Source organism: Aulonocara stuartgranti (assembly GCF_965226115.1).
Source record: "Aulonocara stuartgranti genome assembly, chromosome: 14".
Classification (NCBI taxonomy): Eukaryota; Metazoa; Chordata; class Actinopteri; order Cichliformes; family Cichlidae; genus Aulonocara; species Aulonocara stuartgranti.
Window position 1 is genome coordinate 5,479,261 of NC_138950.1, and position 25,918 is coordinate 5,505,178.

General features: G+C 42.6%; 1 protein-coding gene and 1 long non-coding RNA gene across 10 annotated transcripts in view; one reads left to right on the forward strand and one right to left on the reverse strand.

The window, feature by feature from the left end:
• The window catches only part of sptbn4b (spectrin, beta, non-erythrocytic 4b), a gene marked incomplete at its 5' end in the record, with an annotated part of 119,655 nt that overhangs the window by 62,364 nt on the left and 31,373 nt on the right, over nucleotides 1-25,918 (reverse strand). For 8 of the 9 annotated variants that reach the window (XM_082503899.1, XM_082503896.1, XM_082503895.1 and 5 more), the window contains 17 exons: nucleotides 53-183; nucleotides 2,541-2,699; nucleotides 2,976-3,216; nucleotides 9,512-9,649; nucleotides 9,819-10,033; nucleotides 10,156-10,524; nucleotides 10,986-11,135; nucleotides 11,443-11,579; nucleotides 11,737-11,887; nucleotides 12,116-12,418; nucleotides 12,509-12,667; nucleotides 12,761-12,878; nucleotides 14,340-14,527; nucleotides 14,807-14,919; nucleotides 15,659-15,774; nucleotides 15,980-16,060; nucleotides 16,207-16,298. In XM_082503899.1, coding sequence (XP_082360025.1) covers nucleotides 53-183; nucleotides 2,541-2,699; nucleotides 2,976-3,216; nucleotides 9,512-9,649; nucleotides 9,819-10,033; nucleotides 10,156-10,524; nucleotides 10,986-11,135; nucleotides 11,443-11,579; nucleotides 11,737-11,887; nucleotides 12,116-12,418; nucleotides 12,509-12,667; nucleotides 12,761-12,878; nucleotides 14,340-14,527; nucleotides 14,807-14,919; nucleotides 15,659-15,774; nucleotides 15,980-16,060; nucleotides 16,207-16,298 — 2,861 coding nt within the window. Of the gene's footprint in view, nucleotides 1-52; nucleotides 184-2,540; nucleotides 2,700-2,975; nucleotides 3,217-9,511; nucleotides 9,650-9,818; nucleotides 10,034-10,155; nucleotides 10,525-10,985; nucleotides 11,136-11,442; nucleotides 11,580-11,736; nucleotides 11,888-12,115; nucleotides 12,419-12,508; nucleotides 12,668-12,760; nucleotides 12,879-14,339; nucleotides 14,528-14,806; nucleotides 14,920-15,658; nucleotides 15,775-15,979; nucleotides 16,061-16,206; nucleotides 16,299-18,021; nucleotides 18,081-25,918 lie in introns of those variants that run through there. The other variant, XM_082503902.1, reaches the window with a different exon arrangement.
• LOC309688291 lies at nucleotides 122-9,601 on the forward strand. Its single transcript, XR_014271037.1, has 3 exons — nucleotides 122-196; nucleotides 8,629-8,855; nucleotides 9,509-9,601. It is a non-coding gene; the product is annotated as an uncharacterized lncRNA (long non-coding RNA).

Below are 25,918 nucleotides of genomic sequence, written 5' to 3' on the forward strand. Positions count from 1 at the left end.
TACACAGCCTGAAATAACATCACATAATATATTGTAGAAAACATTCACCTACCGTCCAATCTCTTCCTTGAGAGCAGCGTGCTCGTTGATGAGCTTCTCTGCCTCCTCCAGATTGTTGGGCAGCTGCTCTGAGGCAGCGGCGGTCTGCGTCTGGACCAACCAGGTGAGGAATGAGTCCAGGTCCTGACAAGACAGGGTAAGGAGCATGAATCACAATTCATTAATTATACATTAGTTCATACTCTGGAAGTTTGTGTAGACAGAAAAACTTTCTTTATGACCTCTACACGACATCCGCATGCTGTTTGTACTTTTTCACTCTTGCAATGTGGAATTAAGGACAGCGTGCATTAATTATTTTTATAGCACCCACTTCTCCCCTGCCACTTTCTCAGTAGTATTTATTTATTGTCATTGTCAAGAACAATGAAATTGCGTTTGGGGCTTCCATACAACCCAAAAAAAGAAGAAAACAATAAATACCCCTTAAAACCCAAGTGTACATATTTAACCCAGTGTGACTCCAATGCAATAAGACAATCCTTAGCAATAATGTTCGTAGAAATTCAGACAAAGACCTGAGAAACATGACAAAATACAACAATGCAACCCATTCAATATTATTGTACTGTGAGATATGATATCAGATATGATAGTTATCTATTTAAGAAAGAGGGGGGGGGGGCAGGAGGGAGAAGAGAATAAAGATATGATGCACCAATGCAGACCAGTTCATTGCTATTAAGAAGTTGGATATGGTTATTGTCCGTGAGAGGGGGGCAGAGAGTTCAGGAGCCTCACAGCCTGTGGATACAGGCTGTTGGCCAGTCTGGATGTTCTGGCCTGTATAGACCTGTACCTTCTCCCTGAGGGCAGCAGATGGAAAAGGTGGCGCGCAGGGTGATGTTGGTCCCGCAGGATACTGTGCACCCTCCTCAGACAGCGAGTGGGGAAGATATTACTGATCTCTGGCAGACTTGTTCCAATAATTCTGCCAGCTTCTTTCACCACCCGCTGGAGTGCTTGCTGATCGGCCTTGGTGCAGCTGGGGAACCACACTAGAAATCCATACGTCAGAACGCTGCTGATGGCACAGTTGTAGAAGTTCAACATCAGAGATCTGGGAATGTGTGCGCTCCGCAGTCTCCTCAGGTAGTAGAGGCGCTGTTGGGCCTTCCGTGCAACTGAGGTGATATGGTTGCCCCAGGACAGGTCCTCGGTCACAGTTACCCCCAAGAATTTAAAACTGCTCACCCTCTCCACCGCCTCACTGCCAATGAAGAGAGGCAGATGGTTGTTATGACCCCTCTTCCGGAAATCTACAATGATCTCCTTGGTCTTTTTGGTGTTTAAGACCAAGTTATTGTCGTGGCACCATGACTCTAGTTGTTGCACCTCTGTCCTATAGTTTGTCTCATCATTGTTGGATATAAGTCCGAGCACTGTAGTGTCATCTGCAAACTTAACAATGAGATTGGACGCGCAGGAGGAAATACAGTCATGGGTGAAGAGAGTGTATAGCAGAGGGCTCAGAACACACCCCTGAGGGGCACCGGTGTTGACCACAAGAGTGGAGGTGGTGTTCTTACCCACTCTGACACTCTGTCTACGGTTAGTGAGGAAGTCCACAATCCAGTTGCACAGAGAGGAGTTAAGTCCCAGTTGGTGGAGTTTGGGACGGAGTTTGTAAGGCCGGATGGTATTAAAAGCCGAGCTGTAGTCTACAAAGAGGAGCCGTGCATAGGTGTTCCTGTGTTCCAAGTGCTTCAGTAATGTGTGCAGCACTGTGGCGATCGCATCCTCGGTTGACCGGTTCTCCCTGTATGCAAACTGGTGCGAGTCCAGGGATGGTGGAAAAGCAGCTCTGATGTGTTCACAGTACCGGAAAATGGAGTCAGTTATTCCTTAATAATGACAGGTTGGCTGATAATTAAGCTTGAGGTCCTTTGGCCCTATTTAACTTCTATTCTCTTTGAAACTTTTCAAGTTGGTTTCTTTATTGAGCCCTGCAACAACGCCCTCCGTTTTTATGTAGAAATTATTTATCTAAGAGTTTATAAACATGTTTGGGGTTTAATCGTTCATAAACATAATTTCAGATTTGATTAAAGAGTCAGCAACTGAAAGACAGGCTCTAGAATTTATATCTCTGTAGGATGTTGAAGATGGAGGTGCCAGGAGAAAAAGGGAGGACTGGTGTGACAGAAGAGGATGCTAGAGATAGGATGAGATGGAGGCAGATCATTTGCTGTGACGAACCCTAAAGGGGCAGCTGAAAGAATAAGAAATATATGTACATGAAGTCTTACCACTGCCTTGGTCTTTGACAGTCTACCCTCCTGCTTGCTCCTTGCTACTGTTCCTGTTCCTTGGAATTGCTCCTGGTGTCTAGTTTTGTTCTTTAAGATTTTTTGTTTACATTTATAGCAAATTTGAATAAAGGTCAAGGTCATAGTGAGGAATAAACCTCACTTTTTGCTCGCTGATGAATTTCAGTAGCAAGTGGTGTTCAGAGTCAAACACTTCTTCCTTATTTGTACCTGTATGAAGCTCTGCAGCCTGCTAGCCACCATCAGTGAGTCCTCACATCCCTGCAGGGTCCGTTTGAGCTCCTCCCACTCCACACTGATGCCATCAAACTGCACAAGAACCTCCATTGCCCGAACCGGGTGAGCAGTGGCCAGATGCTCTGCCTCTTCCTGCATCACCAAAGAGAAATGCTATTATATGGTGCTGCTAGCCTACTGATACCTCAGAGTACTTAAAATCATATATACTTTTATACCTATTGTTTGGTTTCTTAAACTCACTTAGCCACTAAAAACATGAGAAAATTAAATCCCTGAAATACAAAAAATCATCTCTACTTGTCCGTTTAGACTCTCCAGTTAAGTGTAAAATATTACTTTTAGGGATAGATTTCAATTCTACAGCTGAAAAACGTCATATAAATGTTTTTTGTGTAAATGTCCTACCTGTAAGTGCAGTAGTTTGGGCTCCAGAACAGACAGGGCTCCCTCCATAGTAGAGAGGCGTCTCTGCAGGGCGAGGACCCCTCCCAAATCACTGCCCACATACTGGGTGGCGTCAATGGCTTTTCTCTTGTCCTGGATCTGGGACTTGATCTCGGCACACTCCAGCAGGTAGTTCTGCAGACGTAACATCGAGTCCAGTTGATCTTTCTTCTGCTCGACCAGCTCCACGATGCTGTTCCACCTGGAGAGGTGTGACAGACGGCGCACAATAAGACTGCAAGTGCACTTCAAGAGAGGCGAGTGTTGTTGTTGTGTGGGGGGAAAAAAACGTGTGATTCACGCCTACCACTTGCTTTTTGTAAAAGATTTGTTTTAGTTGTGGATATTTACTAAGTGTGTAACAGTTTTAGAACTGTTACACACTTAGTAACACGGTTTGATAAGATGACATCCTTAAATCTGGATTACATTTTTACCTAATAAGTCAATATAATCCAAATAAGCAGCAGACATATCAACCACCAATAACATCGAGGTGAAGCGATTCAGATTCAGTCATCTTCGTGTTGATGATGTGACGCTGTTTTCTTTGTAAGTCTATTTCTAACATTTCCTTTGTGTTACTCCTGACTTTGAAAGAACTCGTTGTTATTTTGACCTGATATGACCTGCTCTGATTCACGTGAGACACTTGTTTGTGCTCCACTATGCTGCGGCTTCGGCTCAGCCTCACACATCGTCATCCAATATGTTCACCTGAATCTACTCCAGACCAACAGATCTCAGTACACACCCATTCAGCCAAGATACACGCGCGCACACACACTCACGCACATATAAACATATAAACACAAATCCTTGTGACCGTACTGAGGTAATGTCAGACAGAGCGCTCAGCAGGAAAACATCTCAGTGACACTGACCTCAGGGCTGGAAACCTGTTTTAAAAATGTTCAGTGAAAATTTTCATTGAATAAATCTGTTATAGAATTGGAGTAGTTATGTAATTATTAGGGGTGCAACGATACTCGTATCGATATTGAACCGTTCGATACAGTGCTTTCGGTTCGGTATGCATATGTATCGAACAATACAAAATTTGTCATTTATTTTATCAACTTTCCTTCTAACGATGCTGTCTGTGTTGAGCGCTCAGTGAATCTGCGTTCGACTACTCCGCCTAGGCTGCACTGTCGAGCGCAGATCCACTGAGCGTTCAACACACAGGATCATCAGAAGGAAGAGCGCAGGGCAAGCTAGCGAGACAGAAGTTAAGCTCTCCTTGCAACATGGCAAATTGAACCTCCCCCAACCTCATTCAGATCTGGCGTTTGGAATTATTTTGGTTTTCATGTGACGTATGACCCTGAAGGTAAGCGCGTCATGGACTAAAGTAAAACAGTATGTTGGATGTGCCACGCAATGCTCAATTACATGGGTGGGAACTAGTGTGTTAGCGCAGTTAGCTCGTTAATGTGTTGGCCGTCTAGCCCCATGCACGGGGCGATCAGGGGTAGCTCGTTAACGGAGATTTGCCGTGTTGTGGCGTTAACATCATTTCAACGAGATTAACGCTGACAGCACTAGTGGGAACACAACGAATATGACTGCACATTTACACCGACATCATCCTAGTACAAAGACAAGTGGAAGCAGACAAAAACAACAAGCATGCATGCTACAAACTTTACCCGAGTCATTTAGACAGCCGTTAGCACAGGATTCTCCTTATGGGGACCTGATATGTTTAATATTGTGGCGAGCTCAGACAAGGAGGAGACGGAGGTATCGTTTGGTCTTGCTTCCCGTGAGCTAGCCAGGAAGCACAGCCGTTTATTGACATCTGCAGAAGAACACTGCCGCTAGCTAACTGCTCAGCATGGCAACCGCACAGCAACAACAACAACAACAACAACACACAGGGCGCCCTCTGACCCCGGAAGGACACACCTTCGCAGCGAGAAGGCGTCACCCGTCACTATGGCAACATAAACAAAACATAACTGTACAAACAGAACCCCGAACAGCCCTGACCCGCTACATAGCCCCCACCTAAGGGGTCAGTTGTCCCCGACGACCCCATTACCCCACACAAAGTCATGCAAATGTCCAGGTGCCTTCTTTTGGCGCACCGGCCGGTCACGACTGGCAGGGGAAAAGTCACTCGGGTCAGAACATGGGGTGCCACCATCATCCCACTTCTGACACCAATGTGGCGAGCTCAGACAACGAGGAGACGGAGGTATCGTTTGGTCTTGCTTGCCGTTAGCTAGCCAGGGAGCACAGCCGTTTATTGACATCTGCAGAAGAACACTGCCGCTAGCTAACTGCTCAGCGCGGCAACCCCACAGCAACAACAACAACAACACACAGGGCGCCCTCTGACCCCGGAAGGACACACCGTGGCAGCGAGAAGGCGTCACCCGTCACTATGGCAACATAAACAAAACATAACTGTACAAACAGAACCCAGAACAGCCCTGACCCGCTACAATATGCTGCCCAGAAGAAGCGTATAGTATAGCTTTTATTTTGGAAAGAGCCATTTCTCTGTAATAAACTCTCTTTTCCAAAGATGAGTGATTCCTCAATCAGATACAGGGCTCACGAAATCGCTAGCCCGACGTCCTGGGGCTAGCGATTTTTCCAGTCGGGCTACCAAAATCTATCTCTGCCCTGCCCGTCGGGCTATTGTAGGAAGGAAAAATATATGTCAATGCTTTTGCATTCTTTCGGAAATGTAGCTGGGTAATTATGTCATTGGCATCGGTGAGCCACTGCCAATATGTGACATATTGAAATCGCGTTTGAATTTGCGCTTGTTTTTTGCTTTCACTTTGCAATCGCCCGAACTGTGTATAGAGAGCGACAGTACTGATTGGTGAGTGATGATAATTTGTGCACCAATTCCTCTGACATCGTCTTATCAATCGTTAGCTTACTATGCAAACATGACAAGTGAAATCTCCCGCAGCAAGCTTAAACATATGAGAGGTTGATCGCGCAGAGAATCGCTGACCATTATGTGTGTGTGTGTGTGTGTGTGTGTGTGTGTAAAAGTAGCAGGATATATATTTCAGTTCTGCTGAGCCAAATAAGACAGGTCAGGGTGAAGAAGTGACAGCCAAAGAAAAGCTTACCACAAAACGGAAAAGTTATGACAAATCAGACTATAAGGCAAAAAGAAAGTGCAGCTTTATGGTTTCATGGACAAAAGAATTTCTGTGGCTGCAATATGACGAGCTATATAACCGGGGCTGCACATAAGTGGTCCGCAGGTGCGTATTTGCTGTCAAAATAAAAAACGCGCACAAGATATGAAGTTGCAACGCGTGTTTGCATACATAAGATTTTCTGGAGGAGGACAGACATTTGTTTAGAACTCTTAAGGATGTCGAAGAAGCTCCTTTAAGCAATTACTTTGGTGTTCCTCCACCTCCAAACAAATGTCAGAAGGAGTCCGAACCACAAAAGAAGCGCGTATTCTCGGAAAAGTGGATGCAGGAGGTGAGCTGGCTTCAAACAAATGATGAACGCACAGAGATGTGGTGCAGAATGTGCCGTGAAAATCCCACTCTAGCGGACAAAAACACTGCCTTTTATATGGACGCAAACGCGCGTTGCAACTTCTTATCTGGTGCACGTCTTTTATTTTGACAGCGAATGCGCACATGCGGACCACTTATGTGCACCCGTGTAAATAACATAATGTTCTGCCAGGTGTGTTGTTGGTTTTCTCTCGATTTCTGAGTCGACAAGCGCCTTTGTTACTGGGACCAGTCATTTTAAGAAAGGCCCCCATTAGAACCCATGAGAAATGCAAGAAATGCATTATTGCTCAGTCTGCAATATCTTTCCCAGAACAAACACCAATTGCAAATAACATACTAAAAATAAACCTGAAAAATCTGTTTAGAACAGCGTACTATGTTGCAAAGAGTGAACTACCACTGGCACAATTTAGCCGTCTTTGCAAACTTCAAAAAGCAAATGGCCTCGATCTTGGTTCCACTTGTCACTTACCCGTGACTTCAGTGGAAATTTCAAATTCAGGATCTGACGCAGACTGATTCATGTCCTACACAGTTCTTACAAGTTCATAGAAATTTCTGTTCAATTAGAACCAAGTATTTGAGTTGATGATTGTAATTTTTATACAATGTTGTAATTTGTTTTTCAACAATTTTTTGATTAATGTTTTGTTTCCTTTACAATATTATACTTTAATGTATAATATTGTAAAGGAAACAAAACAGGAAACAAAACATCAATCAAAAAATTGCTCTCTTTTTTTATTCGGGCTACTTATATTTATTTTGGGCTACCAAAAACTGAAGAGTCCCTGCCCGAAGGGCTACCAGGGATTTTGAAATTTTGAGAGCCCTGAGATATATTTATTTTTTTAATTACTTTTGTTTCAGCAACATTAAATTTAAAAACTGTACTTTTGAGTTAAAGTATATATTTATAATTTTAATAAATGACAAATTAAAAAGGCATGAACATTTTTTTTGTATCGAAAAAATATCGAACCGTGACACCAAAGTATCGAACCGAACCGTGAATTTTGTGTATCGTTGCACCCCTAGTAATTATGTTGTAGTTATAATAACCTGACTGAAAATTAGGTCACTAATACTGCTTTGATTCTGCCATGGTCTTATTTTTTCCTCCTTCTTTCAGCTGCTCCTTTTATTGTTCATCCCAGTGGATCATCTGCTATGCTATCCCTAGCAATCTCCTCTCAAACCAAATCCCTTCATGTCCTCCTTCACTGCATCCACGAATCTCCTCTGAGATCCTCCTATTCCTCCTGTCTGGCAACTCCACCTCCAACATCCTCTCTCCCTCTGATGTACTCATTTCTAATCCCGTCCATCCTGGTCAATCTCAGTGAAAATCCTGATATCTTTAATTCTGCCACGTCTAGCTTAGCCTCCTGTCTTTTAGTCAGTGCTACCATCCCCAAACCTTACACCGTAGCAGGTCTGTAAACCTTCCCTTTCCCTCTATCCTCCTGTCACAAATCACCCCTGACACACGTCTCCACCCACTCCACCCTGCCTGCACGCTGTTCGTCACCTGCATTGGCTGTTGTGTTGGATAGTTGACCTCAGGTGTTTAAACCTTACTACCTCTACTAAAACTAAATTAAAACAGGTATTGTGACGTGTTTTTTAAATACCATATAATCATTTGTAGTAGTGGTGGTAGTATTTATAAAATGTTATTAGCAAGTGTTAAATGTATGTTATGTGAAATATCAGTACTCTTGCTGACTCTTGTTTGGCTTTTTAACAATTTATAGATATATACCAAACTGTAGATATTACATCAGGAATCGTTTTGAAAGACAGAGGGAGTAAAACTGAGTGAGCTGTAAGCACGATAAACGTCAGGAGATTAGACAACCGTGTGCTTTAGAGAGAGAAATACACCTTGAATTTTCCCTCCTACTGTTATAGACTGATGTTCTTTGTGCCACTTAAGCTGGGTAGAGTCGCACTGTGTTTAATATCATCAAATTAAGTTAATATATTATGCATTTAGGCTTTTACTACTGGAACACAATTCTATTAACCAATACAAGTGAAGGCGGTGAATAAATATGACTGCTTGTATGTTTGTTTTTGAATTTGGGACTCTTGGCCAGCCCCGTCTTAAATGAGGAAGCCAACACAGATGGTCACCCCAAGACCGACTCTCCACGTGCCAAGGTCACCGGACTCACGAACACCCGGCTGTCATGGACTCTGCTGCCAGACATAACTGGTCAATGAAGCGGGCTGAGACATTTAAGCAAAAAAACAAAAACACAATCCTATCTCAGGATCTACGTGGACAGAGATCGGAGGGAGGATGGCTCCAAGTTGCTACGATGTAAGAGCTGCATGTTGCATAATTACGATGAGAAGGCAGGTTCAACTCCCAAAGACGGCAATTTAAAAAAAGCTGTTAACAAACCCCACAACAATTCACACTCTTGGTGTTTCTCTTCTTTCCCTGTGTGTCAGCTGACTTCCCTCCACCTTCCTCTCCACCCACCTACTACGCCCCTCCTCCTGCCTCTGGTAAAATCAGTAAAATCAAGTCATTTTTCAACAGAGAGCAATCAGTTCGCAAGCTGCTCTCCACAAACATGTTTACGCTGTTAGAGCTCATTTTCTGAAGTTTGAACCTTTACTAATAAATATTGTTTGTCACATATGGCAGTGCTACAGTACTACCATGTATGTTATGTACTACAGCGCTGTACTTTGGTAACTGGGGCTGATTTAAATAATGTAACTTTGACCTTATTCCACTCAATCACATTTTATCTTATTTTTAAACGTTGTACTCTCAATGCCTTAGCAATGAAATTGTACACAGAGAAGTCACAGCACTCCAATCCAACCAACCAACAGCCGACACAGGAACTATATTAACTATATTACTAATATAAGGTTCATCTGTGAGTTGGTAGGCACATCTATTTGTTACTGTGGTAAATGATGCAGCTGTTATCACTTCGATTGTTGCTTTTGTTTCAGTACCTAGAGTTGAGGTGGTCCTGACAACCTCTGACCTCTGTAGAAGATGGATGACCTCCATCCAGGAGCTGCTGAACTATCTGATTAACATCCAGGATCCTTCCCATCAGGCTGTTCATCTCCTGGTCCAGGCTCTCAAATCTGCAACATGAGGGTTGTAGTTTTGAACTGCAAAAGTTGGACTCAGCCAATTCTTGGTAACAGTTTAGACAACAAGACAGACACTGACCACCCAGCTAAGCTTTGGTAGGCCTGAGATGGTAAAGCCAACTGCCTTTAGCCATTCTGTCCTCCTTCCCCTCCTCCTCACCTGTGTGCCACGACATCCACATCCTCCAGTTTTTCTGGGATCTCCATCCTTTCCAGCCACTGCTCCTTCTCGTCAATCCACAGCTCGCAGGCGTTGACCTCGCTGAACATGCGGTACACAGCGAGGGCGTCGTGAAGCCACTGCTGTCTGAGCACTGCGATTTCAGCAACCTCTGTGTACAGCTGCTCCACCTCTCCCATACGAACCTGCACCTCCTGCAGAGAGGAGGATGGAAGAGGAGACAGGACGAGATGGTCGGACAAAAAGTTTATTAAATAATAAAGACATGGGAAGTGAAACATCCTTTTTTTTGTTTGATTGTTGCGCCCGTACCCACCTCCTGTTCACGGTACCGCAGGGGCAGCGCCACCATGTGTTTGCGCAGTGCCACTACATGCAAACGATGTTTGTCAATGGCTTCACTGACCCCTCTGTGTTTCTTTAGCAGCGATTGAGTGGAGTACTCATCGTGTCCAAAGTCTTCACTGGACACCAGGCGGTAAGCGTCCTGCAGCCAGGCCACGACGTCGTCCGTCTCTGTGGAGAACTGGAAGAAGTTGAGCGCCTCCTGCAGGTGGCTGAGATGCTGCGCAGCCTGGTCCTCCAGCCTCTTCCACTCGCCTTTAACCTCCATGATGCGCTCCTGGATCCCCGCTGTGCCAAAGCTCTTCTCACTCAGAATCTGCTTCCCTCGCTTCATGGTGTTCTGGATAGGAGGAAAGATATTTGACTCATTTGAAAAATGGCCACTTCTGGCTTGAGAAAACGCTTGATTTGCATGTGGCTGAAAAACAAATAAACCCTAAAGACCAAGAGACCTGGAGACCCTAGATCTAACATATTCATATTGTTCTCTTTCTTGTTTTCATTAAAAAGACCACCTGGTGCTTCAAAGTAAAGTTAACAAAACAAGGAGAACATGAAATTAATATCAACCAATAGCATATAAAAGCTATTGGCTGATATAGCTTTTAATGTGGGCCAGCAGATACATCCTCAAAACGTGAACTCCAAATGTTCTGTTAGGAGAAGTTGGATGGGTTTTTTTTTTAGATAAACTAAAAGAAATGTATAAATGTAAATGCATAAATTTACTGAAGTCTGTGAAGTTTGGAGAAAAACTCTTACAGCAGTACATTTACCAGGTGCAGAATTGAAAACACGCACCTGCAGCAGTGAGCGGTGAGCCAGCAGTTCCCCAGCCAGAGTCTTGTGCTGTTGCAGTAACCTCAGCACACTGCTCAGGTCCTTCCCGTAGCCCTGAGCTCCCAGGATGGAGCTTTTCTCTCTGATCCAGGCCTCCGACTCTTCCAGCTCCTAATAGGACAAAAGACAAGTTTTAAAGCAGGACAATATTTGTAATGGAAAACTGAACAGGTTTGATGATTGGGTGGGGCGATTGGTGGTGCCTGGCCTGAATCCAGGGTGGGGTCTTTCTGTGTGGAGTTTGCATACTGTCACCATGTCTGTGTGGGGACTCCTGGTTGCTCCCATAGACATGCATGGGGCATAAAAAATGTTCAAAGCTTTCTGAAGCATCCAAGCTCCTCAGATACTGGCTCCTAGGAATAATCCCGGCAAGTTAATCCCGCCATTTTCCCCACAGCCTGCTGACCCATCTCACCTGAAAGAAGGCCCACAGTTTCCTTGACTCCTCGAGCTCAGCACGTCTTTTAGTTGCCAGGTGTTTCAGCTCCTCCAGACAGGAAGAGACATGGTTGACACGGTTACAGATCACCTGTGGGTCACATGGTTGGTAACCTGTAAAAATGAGACGGCATTAAATTTATTAGAACCGTGAGTCAGACACAGGATATCAACCTACTCACACCAAGCCTTAAATACCAATTTTCCAATCATTGCTAAAGACAAATAAAACACTTTCACTGCAACACAATGTGTGTGTACATGCGTGTACCCTCTATTGTGGTGAACTTGAGTGCAGCAGTGTTGAGCGTCTCTACTCTCTCAGCCTGCACAGTAATATCGGCCTCCTGCAGGCCGTGCTTCTGCAGCAGGTCGTCCACCTCTAGTAGATGTTTCCCAAAGTCCCTCGAGAGCAGCTGGACCTGAAAGGAATGAAGCAACGGGAGGGAAGAAAGGCGAGAGAAATTAATGGAAGAAGAAATGATGAAACCAGGAGTTTCAATAATAAATTTTGATATCTGTGTTTATATACACACATGAAAAATCTGAAGTGTATGTAGGACTCTAGTTACAGAGTTTCTTTTGACCCCAGTACTCGTATTTTAGGTGTAGTGTCCTTTTCATTTTACGTCTCTCACGCTCTCTAGTACCTGCATGTCCTCCATCCAGTCAATCATGTACACCATGTCCTGGAAGGTCTTCTGCAAGGCCAGATTCTTCTCCAGCCGGGTCCTTCTCCCAGCCACCAGCTCCTTCAGCAGACTCCACTGGCCCAGGATATTCTCTTTACGTGCCAAGATACGCCGGATATCGTAGTATCCTTCCACCTCCATCTCTGCTGCGAGTTCCACAACCACGCCAATTCTTTCCTCGTATGAGGCTATGTCTGCCTCGATGGCTTCGTGCTTCTTCATCGCTGCCTCGACTGCTGGTAGGTCATAGCCAAAATTGTCCTGAAGTCGAAGGGGAAAACAAAGAAAGTCGTGATCTTAGATTTAATGAAACAAGTACCAGTAATACACTGAGACATTTGTCCCCCCTACCTGCGATACGAGTCTCTGATTCTCATTGAGCCAGGCTTGCCTCATGGTGGTTTTGTGGTCAAAGCGCTGAGCCAACAGCTCAAGCTTCTCCTGGCGAATCAGCTCCTTCCGTAAAGCTACACCTCTCTCGTGCTCTGCCTTCTCCAATCTCTCCCAGGCCTAGAAGATGAATGACAAACTGATTAACAGTGTTGGAGAAAGGATTAAATGTTGTATATAAAATATAAACAACACAGCTTATGGGTGTATGACCTTGTTAATGTCTGAGATGAGCTTCCCATCATTAGGCACATAGGGTTTCTGGTTATTGGCTCTGAGTTTGCTTTGGATGGTGAAGAGAAGGACCTCGAGATTACCCTTCTCCTGAAACCTGGATGAGAAGCAGGAAGCTTTAGTTGGTGGGTCAGTGTCACAGTATCGCAGTCATCTCAGCAAAAAATCACTCAAACAGCACGAAAGCTTGTTGACAGACGTGTTTCTGTCTGTTGTCCAGGGTTGTGCTCATTAATTACTCACAGAGAGTCTACATTTAGTCTGAGAACAGTCTTCTATTAAAATATCCACTAATATGTATGCACATCTGCTTATGTGCCAGTTTCACAAGTCAACAGCTGGCTGTGAGCTGCTTAAGTCACCCAGAGCCTAACAAGGCCTATTGTATCATAGCGTGTGTGTGTGTGTGTGTGTGTGTGTGTGTGTGTGTGTGTGTGTGTGCGTGCCTGCTCTGTGGGTATCATTGCTGCTGACAGTACACTCTGAGGTGTCATGAGTCTAGCACTCTACACTTTAGTAGGAGTCACATAAAATTACACTACACAGCTACACACATACACAGCAATCTTATTTTTCTCTAATAGGGTGAAACATAAAACGTATATGGTATAAGCACAACAGTATATTTTTCACAAGACTGGCATAAATTAAATGCATTAATTACATTAATAAATAATAAATTACTTAGTAAAGCAGATATAAGCAACTAATTCTGACACTTGAGAAGCTGTAGATTAACTGTTTTGAATCACAGCTGGTCACACCAGGTTACTGGTAGCGGTCACAAACCGAAGCTTATTTTACTATATGTGATGTGGTACAGTGGTCAGTCGTTTATCGTGGGAGTTATGTTCCAAAAATAGGTGATAGATGAGTAGCAAAGTAGCCAACTTTATTTTTTCCAATTATTATAGATGTTTTAAGACCGTAAAACCCCTCACTACACGCTTTATACACTTTTCTCAGACAGGCATGAACATTTTCACAATTTTCACAGTTTGTTGGGAGAAACCTTACAAACATACAGTAAAGCACTTCAGAGTCACACTGCTAGCGATCAAAGATTTATGTAAATTTGACAAGCTGAACACATTCTGTACTGTACAGGAGACACGGCACCAGATTGATTGACAATGGTCTACAGCCAATCAGGACGCAGAACACAATGCGCTGTTAAAAAATAAATAAATAAAAAAAAACATGCAAGATTGCACCCAAAAAATCAGTGAAACAGCGAGGCTGCGAAAAGTGAACCGCGTTATAGCAAGCGACCACTGTATTACATATTTACATAATTAGTTGGTGTTGTTCCTCCAGCTGCTTCTTTTTAGTATCACTTTGTTTTCCAGCTTGAAGTTGGCCCCAAGGTTTTGGAGATGCTTTGCTGTCGTCAAATTCTTCCAATTATACCGTTTCTTATGAGTTTAAGACATTTGCAAATCAAATCAAACGTTTTACACAGCGTCACAACTTTTTTGAAATTGGGTTTGTACATGTGGTGTTAAAAAAAATGACAAAATATGTTAATCTGGTATTTTTAAAGAATCATCAAACTTACTTTATGGGCTTCTCTATAGTGCAGTAGGTGGTGAAAGCCTGCAGCTGCTGCTGAACTCCGGTCAGCGAGTTGGCAAACTTCTGGTTGCTGATGACCGCGATGGTCTTCTCTATCCACTCGAGGAGCTCAGATGCCAGAGCGTCATAGCGGTTAACAATCTTCTCTGCCTCAATGCAGTTGTCTAGCACCTGGTTCAGAGAGAAGAAAGTTGCAAGGAGATTCTGAGAGCAAGATTGAGGTATGAGGCTAACAAAAAAAGGCAGGAATAACCAAGAAACCCTTTAAGAATCATAATATTTAAATCCCTCTAAGGTCTGCACGTGCTAGTAAAGTGATATTACAGTGATATTATTTGTTTCAGACTGCCTGCCCTTCATGTTTTAAAGCAATAGTGGCTCATTGATCTCCTCTCTGATGCTGTCAGTATGCAGGTTTTGTAGGCATATTTGGGAGAGCATGTGCGTTACCTTGCCAACGCGCTTCCCCTCCACAATAAGAGCCTTCATCTTAGAGAAGTAGTGGTAATAGGAAACCACGTATGTAATGATGGACTTTTCATCTGGGTTCTCGGTGTTCACATCTGCACAGGAGGGAGGCGATAGAAACGGAAAGATAGAAGAGTTAGCATCACCTTTAAGACCAGCACTCCTTCCTCTTAACATACAAGGATCTGATTGTTTCTAGTATAGATCAGCACCACGGTCACTCGTCCATAAGATTTGAGAGTCTGAGTAAGTCTGAGTAATGGCTCAAGTCTTATTAATACATCAGATCTGTGCATGTCTCTCCTGCATAATTCTGAGTTCACTGTAAGACGTGACTGAAAACAATGTGTGGGAAAAAACATGCTTTCAGCTGCCATCTCATGGCCTCACCCTTCCACACAACTCACAGAAGGAAAAAAAAAAAGCTACATACGTTTAAAAAGCTTTTTTATTGCACACTTGGACAAAGTCTGAGCACATTTTCAGCGCCCACACATTTTAGAAGAGTTAAACATTTTAAACTTCCCTTACATAGCCTTTATCCTTGTCTTTTTAATCCATCATAAAAAGATTATAATGGAATGAGTATATGCATTGGCCTTTCTGGTAAAAATTGAACGTTAGTTCTAGTTTTGGGTACTGTTACATGCTTTATGTTTTAAAATCAGTTAACTTATAATGTTTGAAAGAAGCTGTGAGAACCTTTGAAGCGTGAGTTAATCTCACGTCTCCCATTTCTGTGAAAAAGAAAAATGTTGTCTATCTTACTGAGTGCAGCAGGTTTTGCACTGTTTTGGATATTGCAGCATGGAGTGTGGTTTGCATGACTCTCACCCTCAGGGTCCAGGAGTTTCGTGAGGCCCAGGTGCTGCTCAGCGATGTTAAAGGCTTGCTGCAGGTTGTGGGTTGCATTGGATCGTGTCAGCTTGTGGAACTCTATTAGATCAGGTCTGGAGGGCACAACATGAAAAAACAAAAATTTGTGTATGGTTGTGATTTTAAAATTTCATGTCAGTCACACCCGCTTCTCCGTGTTTGTTTAAATGTGTGTGTGAATATTTTTCGTCTTTTTGTTGGTAACGTGTTTGCATCTAAAAAAAGGACTAAAAACACATACTAACAGTGCTGGTTCTATGCTGTGTACGTGTGTCCTACCTGTGTCTATGTATTAGGGCGTTGAAGGCAAGGCCGTCCCTCCAGCAGGTGGTGAAGTTCTGGATGTTGACCTCAGAGTACCTGCGACATGGAGAAATGCTTTCTAATCTTAAAGAGCTCCGAATTACTCTCACTACATTCTGACTAGATATACAGTATAACACCTAAATGATCATGAAATCTGCAGTTTGAGCTTCTAGTTTCTGTGTTTTTATTTTACTGCTCACCCTGCAGTCTTCATCTGGCACCAAAGCAGCAGCGCATCCTTGGCAGAGCGGGTTTCTCTGTTGTCCTCCGTCTCTATTTTGATCACCTGGATCTGAACAAGAAGAAGACGAACCAAGAGTTTAGTGTTTTCTGTCTGTCCCAGAGACGCATATAAACACGCTGCTGCTTCATTTTTGGAAGTATAGGTTCACCTTAAAGACTCCACGTCCTTAATTTTCTCTTACATGTGCACAGTTGTAATGGTGCATTCTCATATTAAACATGGCCAAAGTTTTCCTATGATGGAAACACTCAGGTCTCTGACAAATGCAGTAATCAGGATATCAGAAGCAGAAAAAAGCAGGTTCAAAGTGATGACAGCCCTGAAGGAGAAGAGCTACAACAGTTTGCCTCACACAGATCTGACAGAGTGCACCAAGGCCCAGTACAAGAATCGTGCAAAGCTACTCTAGCAAAGCCTCACTGAATATTTGTTGCTGTGTTCTGGAGTAGTTCAGTGGGTTGAGCAAGAAATCTATATGCCAAAATACCAGTGCAGGGGCCCAGGTTCAATTCTGCTCCAGGCCATTTTATGTGCATTAACCCTTCTGCACTCTCTTCCTGTCATAGCAAAAAAATACTTCAAACAAATCAGTGCCAGAATTAAGCAAAATGGATTCACTTTAATAAAAGTAAATCAAGCTGTAAACAATCAAAAATGCTTCTGAGTGGCCACCAGTTAACCTGATTACAAACTCAGTGAATGGATGTGCAAAATGTATTGTATTGTATGTGTATTGTAATTGTAGAGGATGAAAGCGTTAATAAAGGAGTTAAATCTGCCTTAAGATAGAGCTGGTTAGCTTATTTCTTGTCCACCTGCAGCTGTACCTCTGATATTTTAAATAAACTTTATGGACACAACTAAGCAGTGAATAAGTAAAATGTGCAAGATGTCAAGTGACAAAGCATGTATGCAAGAAACGAAATGGAGCAAAGGTCTGAGCCCCGACTTTATTCCCGAATGCTGAAAAAGAAACAGCAAAGCAAGAAAAACTACAAGCAAAGGAACAAAGAGAAATATGACATGAGGCGAGGGTTTGGGTGTTAAAAACACACGGCTCTGTGTGCCTCCTGAGGACAACACGCTGGCCGTTACAACGCCTGATGATAGGAGACAGTGACAGCCATTCAACCAATCACATCACAGTGACATGATCCAAGGTAATTGGGGACATGGCACCCTGGAATCAGCTGCTACCCAAGTCATTAGCCGCAACACTGCGCACACACACACACACACACACACACACACACACACACACACACACACACACACACACACACACACACACACACACACACACACACACACACACACACACACACACAACCTTTTTAGTGATTTGTCTGTTGTGATGTAAACTGTCTCAATAGTCTGCTTTCTTCTCTAAAAAGGTACTAGAAAGTAAGAAAACACTTATTATCTTTAACATTTCATGCTAAAGATAATATGATTTATAAATTCACATTGAATGTATAAAACATTAGAGCCTGACATTAAATATACCTCCAAACTGTGTCAAATATCATCAGTCAATACCTGAATCTGCATATACGGCCTTTTTATGACAGTAAGTTATTATAAAAAAAGGTAAAAGATGGTCAATAAGTCTTGGATCAGATACACTGCCAGTGTGTAAGCTAAGCAGAAAAGCAATGCACACAGTACAATGCCACTCAGCCAACCATATACAGCAACACAACTGAAGTGACAGCAAATAATAAGAGTCTGTTATTATTTGCGTATGGCTCTGTAAATACGGTAGCTTTACCTCTTCCTTCGCCTGTCAGTCCTCTCCCTTCTTTACTGCTTTTCCCTCCCTCTCTCTTTCTGCCTGTGTACAGTTACTGCAGTGGTCTGGCTCTACCTGCTGACTGGGCAAAGCAAACTCTCACTTTCACTGCTGGGGAAAAGGCGGAGATGAGGGCAGAAAAAGTGCAAGAGGAAACGATAACTCAAAGCTACCGTGACAACAGAAACCTCAGCTAACCCTGGACCGCTCTCAGGCCTGCTGACGTTACTCTTAGCACCTAAATGTTTGATTAAATCACCTTACTGATGATCTAAAAGGACCTCTGGATTTGAAATCCAAAAACTATTTTGCAACAGAAAAACTCCCAGTGCTACAACTGCTATTTATTCCCTATTTATTTATTTATTTCCTCGCTGTGTCACTTCCTTTCTTCTAATTTCCACATCACAGATTCCTCGTTTCATTCCTACCTCATTTTCCCAGTTAAGTTCACCTGAATACTCCCCAAAAGTTTAAAGTTTAATTAAAGTTTAAACAGAACCTTAATCTTCATCATTTTAATATGAAAATGAAGGATTAAGTTTAGCTTGTTTTCCTTTTTTTCCAAGTTTAAGACTCCATGTGTGTCTGTTTTTCTTATCTTAAAGACACTTGAGTTTAGAAAAGCAAACCTTAAAAGTTCATATTTATTTCCTGCATCTTATTTTGAGGCCACTGATAACGGATGACTTTCTTGGCTTTAAGATAAAAATAAAAATTGAGAAAAGACAGTCAGGAACTTAAAATGTGGGTGTTCTTATTTAAACACGACTAAAAGAAGAGCAATTTTAGAGACATAAATACCGTTTACTTATTACTTTGTAAGTACTGTCAAACTGTTTAATAAATTCATTCATTTTTCATTTTTGCTTCCTGTGAACGTTAAACGTTATTGCTGTGGTTTCTCTGATTTCAGGTTTTTGTCTTTGTTTTGCATTTTTTGCCCCATTGACCTGAAGCAGCTCTTTGTCTGGTTGTCCTACAACTTAAACATGAAGAAGTGTGATAAACTTTACATTATCTTGGAATAACCTTTCTGATTTTATTATTCTAACTGTGACCATAACCATGTGTGAGGTCATCAAGCTCTGAACTTTGATTTCTTCCAAAACGAAATAGTAAAAAAATGTCATGAAACAGTGTGCGATGCTCTTGAGAGCTTTTACTTTGAAAAGACTACAGAGGAATTCAACATAGCCTCTGACTGGATTGTTGTTAGTGAGTTAGGTTGACACATAACTTGTGAGGAAGTGAATCAGACGTACCGTAGCCACTGAGAAAATAACTGTTTCTCTCCTAACATTTTAATTTCAAGTAACATAACAGTTCAATTATTTGCATGCTGTTTTATTTCATTGTTTTATTCATACAGCACTTCATATATTTGTATGCACAGCTGCTCCTGGAAAACGAGGAAGATGTACAAAACAAACCTTTAAAGTCTTTACAAGTTATGATTGTGACTGTATCAAAACTCTTGGACCTAGTTTCTTCAGAAGTGTAGCCTTTTCTTCTGGTTATTGGAGCACAGGTGCTACACCTCAAATATGAAACATGAAGAAATATGTATTTCTAAACCCTGGTTCTCGCCCTGATTTTAATGTGTGTTAATTATTAAGTTCAGGGAACAACCAGCGCTTATTTATCGGAACATCTCTGCTCACCGCTTCCCATCAGCCAGCTATTCTTTCTCTATATGAGTACTTGTCTCATAATTAGACACACACACACACACACACACACACACACACACACACACACACACACACACACACACACACACACACACACACACAGCTGAACAACAGTCTTCTGCACTACTCTCCTTTCTCAGCACATGCAAAATTGAGGAGGCCATCGACTGGTGGCTCATGGGAGCAGGAGCACGGGACAACAGCCGAGCTCACGGCTAATGGTGGGAAATCTAGCAGACAGCTAACACTACAGTGGGGCAAAAAAGTATTTAGCCAGCCACCGATTGTGCAAGTTCCCCCACCTAAAATGATGACAGAGGTCAGTAATTTGCACCAGAGGTACACTTCAACTGTGAGAGACAGAATGTGAAAAAAAAATCCATGAATCCACATGGTAGGATTTGTAAAGAATTTATTCGTAAAGTAGGGTGGAAAATAAGTATTTGGTCAAGAACAAAAATACAACTCAATACTTTGTAACATAACCTTTGTTGGCAATAACAGAGGTCAAACGTTTACTATAGGTCTTTACCAGGTTTGCACACACAGTAGCTGGTATTTTGGCCCATTCCTCCATGCAGATCTTCTCGAGAGCAGTGATGTTTTGGGGCTGTCGCCGAGCAACACGGACTTTCAACTCCCGCCACAGATTTTCTATGGGGTTGAGGTCTGGAGACTGGCTAGGCCACTCCAGGACTTTCAAATGCTTCTTACGGAGCCACTCCTTTGTTGCCCGGGCGGTGTGTTTTGGATCATTGTCATGTTGGAAGACCCAGCCTCGTTTCATCTTCAAAGTTCTCACTGATGGAAGGAGGTTTTGGCTCAAAATCTCACGATACATGGCCCCATTCATTCTGTCCTTAACACGGATCAGTCGTCCTGTCCCCTTGGCAGAGAAACAGCCCCATAGCATGATGTTTCCACCCCCATGCTTCACAGTAGGTATGGTGTTCTTGGGATGCAACTCAGTATTCTTCTTCCTCCAAACACGACGAGTTGAGTTTATACCAAAAAGTTCTACTTTGGTTTCATCTGACCACATGACATTCTCCCAATCCTCTGCTGTATCATCCATGTGCTCTCTGGCAAACTTCAGACGGGCCTGGACATGCACTGGCTTCAGCAGCGGAACACGTCTGGCACTGCGGGATTTGATTCCCTGCCGTTGTAGTGTGTTACTGATGGTGACCTTTGTTACTTTGGTCCCAGCTCTCTGCAGGTCATTCACCAGGTCCCCCCGTGTGGTTCTGGGATCTTTGCTCACCGTTCTCATGATCATTTTGACCCCACGGGATGAGATCTTGCGTGGAGCCCCAGATCGAGGGAGATTATCAGTGGTCTTGTATGTCTTCCATTTTCTGATGATTGCTCCCACAGTTGATTTTTTCACACCAAGCTGCTTGCCTATTGTAGATTCACTCTTCCCAGTCTGGTGCAGGTCTACAATACTTTTCCTGGTGTCCTTCGAAAGCTCTTTGGTCTTGGCCATGGCGGAGTTTGGAGTCTGACTGTTTGAGGCTGTGGACAGGTGTCTTTTATACAGATGATGAGTTCAAACAGGTGCCATTCATACAGGTAACGAGTGGGGGACAGAAAAGCTTCTTACAGAAGACGTTACAGGTCTGTGAGAGCCAGAGATTTTCCTTGTTTGAGGTAACCAAATACTTATTTTCCACCCTGATTTACGAATAAATTCTTTACAAATCCTACCATGTGAATTCATGGATTTTTTTTTTTCACATTCTGTCTCTCACAGTTGAAGTGTACCTCTGGTGCAAATTACTGACCTCTGTCATCATTTTAAGTGGGGGAACTTGCACAATCGGTGGCTGACTAAATACTTTTTTGCCCCACTGTATAGTAGCCTAAACTGTACAGATTCAGCTGGTCGGGTATATTCAGAAAGCACGTAAGGAGTAAGTCTACTGAACAAATTAGCTTATAAATATGAGCTAAGTTTTCGTGAAAAATACTTCTCTCTGTGATTTAGCATATGCAACGTTCACATGACCTTCTCATAAGCTTATGCTTCTTCCTGCTCCTTTTTGAACATGAAAGTTATTTGGAGTTGTGGTTGCTCGTTTTCCTTTTGTTTTGCTTTGTTCATTTGTCTCTTTTAATTCTATGTTATTGTACTTTTTCAACATGTTCAAAATAAAGATTCAGTCAATCAATCAAACCTTGTTGTGTCTGTGGTCTTCACAGCATGGCAAAACAAACAGGACAAGGTAATGAAGCTAGGCAACGTAGAATAGCACCAGACACGTACGCGTGTCCTGCATGTCCACATGCTGCAAGACAATTTCTGCTTTTTTTCCTTTTGTATTATTGTGATGGTTGAATTCACATAGAAGCTGAAAAACTAAAAAAAATGCATTTACAGCAATATATCTTTAATTCTCAACATCAAAATTTCATTTTTATATGTCATGTTGTAAAACAAACTTAAACTGTATTAAAAACAGCTTTTATTTATTTTTTTCTTTTTGTTTAAACAAACTTTTAATCAACTTATACAACTATATCTGGCTCATGACATAATTCACATTTCACATAGACTGATATAAGTGAATCCTTATAAATAGCCTGAATTGATGGTTAAATTAACAGTTTTGCCAAGAAGCACTCAAACAGCACAAACCTCTGCCAGAGCAGCTCCCTCTCTGCACTGTATTTACTTTTAAGGGAACATTATTATATTTCATATACATTTCTCTCTCTCATATTTGTATTTAAACATACAAACAAGAGGTTTGCAGTGCAGTAAAATCATTATGCACTAGCAAGTGTTGGATAATTGGTATGGATTTGTAAAATAATAAACATGAATATCTTGAGTTGATTGCAAAAAAATTATACTACAGTATGTTTCTAAAAAAACTAAGCTGCTCGTTCTCCTTCTCATCACAATGCGTTTTCAAAGATATAATGCATTTTGGGGGCAATTTGAACATACAAGTTCCACTTGTTGTTTTAACCATATTTAAAGATGAAGGGATTTTATGAAGGTTTGGTTTTATCTGACGTTGAACAAGGTCAGAGGTCCAAAGCGACATTTAGAATCCCCATATATATAACTCCCAATATTCCTATATGTTGTACTGTCGACATGCTGACAGTACACACCACACTTATTACAAACATAGTTTCGAAGTTATGAGGCTTTTTCATCAATTTGCAACCAAGAAATCATTAGGCTACGTTCACACTGCAGGTCTTAATGCTCAATTCCGATTTTTTGATCAAATCCGATTTTTTTTACTGCTTGTTCACACTACAAATAAAATGCGACAGCAAACGCTCTCTAGTGTGAACGCTCAAAGCGGCCCGCATGCGCAAAAGAAGATGTCACACACAACGCGCTCTGTTTAGACCCAGAGCAACAGTATTGTTTGACTGATGGCCCTTAATATAAAGACTTCGGTCTTCACGTTTCCCAATTTTTGCTTTAAGTTATTTTGTTATTTACATAATAATGTAAATAACCTAATAATGATCCTTATTGCCGTTTAAGAGAGGAGCGGTGCTTCAAAGGATAGCTGTAGATTTCTGTCAGAATCTGCAGATTATACAGTACAAATAAAATGTTTACGTTGTCTTCCCAACAGTTTCACTGACATCCACACTGGATGGCCAGGAAGCGTTCGCGATGTCTTCTCGGGCGCTTCTCTGGCGCTGATAATTGGCTTCAGTCTTGTGTCGGTGACGTAAAAGGCGGATTTAATGCGACTTGACCGTTCAAACAGCAGTCGCTTTCTAAAACATCGGATATGTATCGGATTCAGTACCACATACGAAAGTGACCCAGATCGGATTTGAAAATATCGGATTTGCGCCGTTCACACTGTCATAGCATGATCGGATATGGGTCGCATAGGGTCAAAAAATCGGATTTGATGCGCTTTCGCCTGCAGTGTGAACGTAGCCTTAGTTAATGGACTGCTAACATGACCCCCTGTCTCTACACCCCTACAAATTTTATCAGAATTCTTTCAAAAGGTCATGTTAGCACTTACAGATAGGATGACATGCACGTACAGTGGGGCAAAAAAGTATTTAGTCAGCCACCGATTGTGCAAGTTCCCCCACTTAAAATGATGACAGAGGTCAGTAATTTGCACCAGAGGTACACTTCAACTGTGAGAGACAGAATGTGAAAAAAAAAAATCCATGAATTCACATGGTAGGATTTGTAAAGAATTTATTCGTAAATCAGGGTGGAAAATAAGTATTTGGTCACCTCAAACAAGGAAAATCTCTGGCTCTCACAGACCTGTAACGTCTTCTGTAAGAAGCTTTTCTGTCCCCCACTCGTTACCTGTATGAATGGCACCTGTTTGAACTCATCATCTGTATAAAAGACACCTGTCCACAGCCTCAAACAGTCAGACTCCAAACTCCGCCATGGCCAAGACCAAAGAGCTTTCGAAGGACACCAGGAAAAGTATTGTAGACCTGCACCAGACTGGGAAGAGTGAATCTACAATAGGCAAGCAGCTTGGTGTGAAAAAATCAACTGTGGGAGCAATCATCAGAAAATGGAAGACATACAAGACCACTGATAATCTCCCTCGATCTGGGGCTCCACGCAAGATCTCATCCCGTGGGGTCAAAATGATCATGAGAACGGTGAGCAAAGATCCCAGAACCACACGGGGGGACCTGGTGAATGACCTGCAGAGAGCTGGGACCAAAGTAACAAAGGTCACCATCAGTAACACACTACAACGGCAGGGAATCAAATCCCGCAGTGCCAGACGTGTTCCGCTGCTGAAGCCAGTGCATGTCCAGGCCCGTCTGAAGTTTGCCAGAGAGCACATGGATGATACAGCAGAGGATTGGGAGAATGTCATGTGGTCAGATGAAACCAAAGTAGAACTTTTTGGTATAAACTCAACGCGTCGTGTTTGGAGGAAGAAGAATACTGAGTTGCATCCCAAGAACACCATACCTACTGTGAAGCATGGGGGTGGAAACATCATGCTATGGGGCTGTTTTTCTGCCAAGGGGACAGGACGACTGATCCGTGTTAAGGACAGAATGAATGGGGCCATGTATCGTGAGATTTTGAGCCAAAACCTCCTTCCATCAGTGAGAACTTTGAAGATGAAACGAGGCTGGGTCTTCCAACATGACAATGATCCAAAACACACCGCCCGGGCAACAAAGGAGTGGCTCCGTAAGAAGCATTTGAAAGTCCTGGAGTGGCCTAGCCAGTCTCCAGACCTCAACCCCATAGAAATCTGTGGCGGGAGTTGAAAGTCCGTGTTGCTCGGCGACAGCCCCAAAACATCACTGCTCTCGAGAAGATCTGCATGGAGGAATGGGCCAAAATACCAGCTACTGTGTGTGCAAACCTGGTAAAGACCTATAGTAAACGTTTGACCTCTGTTATTGCCAACAAAGGTTATGTTACAAAGTATTGAGTTGTATTTTTGTTATTGACCAAATACTTATTTTCCACCCTGATTTACGAATAAATTCTTTACAAATCCTACCATGTGGATTCATGGATTTTTTTTTCACATTCTGTCTCTCACAGTTGAAGTGTACCTCTGGTGCAAATTACTGACCTCTGTCATCATTTTAGGTGGGGGAACTTGCACAATCGGTGGCTGACTAAATACTTTTTTGCCCCACTGTATGTAAACGCTACCAAAAACACAACCATCACGCGGTAATAATCAGCGTACATCAACACACTTATTGATTTCTGTATCTGCAGATTTCTGTATCAGTGAGCTGTCTTGCACACAGTGAACGTTGATCCTCTCTGTCTCATGAGCATGGCCTGCAGAGGGTTGCACACGCTGCAAGATAATTCTATTAGCAGTGCTGGCAAATGTGCTTTGTGGTGGGTAGCCAGGTCTAGCATGACAATACTCAGTCCCAGGAGAAAAGCTGATAGGCGACTGTGCACCGTGAATGTTACAGAGGCATCAGAATAATGTCATGTTAGCAGTGTGAGCCAATGCCACGCTGTAGCACTGAAGCAATATAAAGAGAAGCCATAGATTTCTGCTGTACTTACAGGGAAGAAGGTGATCCTGTATCACTGCTGCTGAGGCCTGGAACCCTGTGTGTGAGTGTGTGCATGTGTGTGGTATGTACATGCCAGAGGGTGTGCGATGAGACAGATGAAAGCCGGCTCAGGTAAGGTAGATAAAACAGTGTGCCCGTGT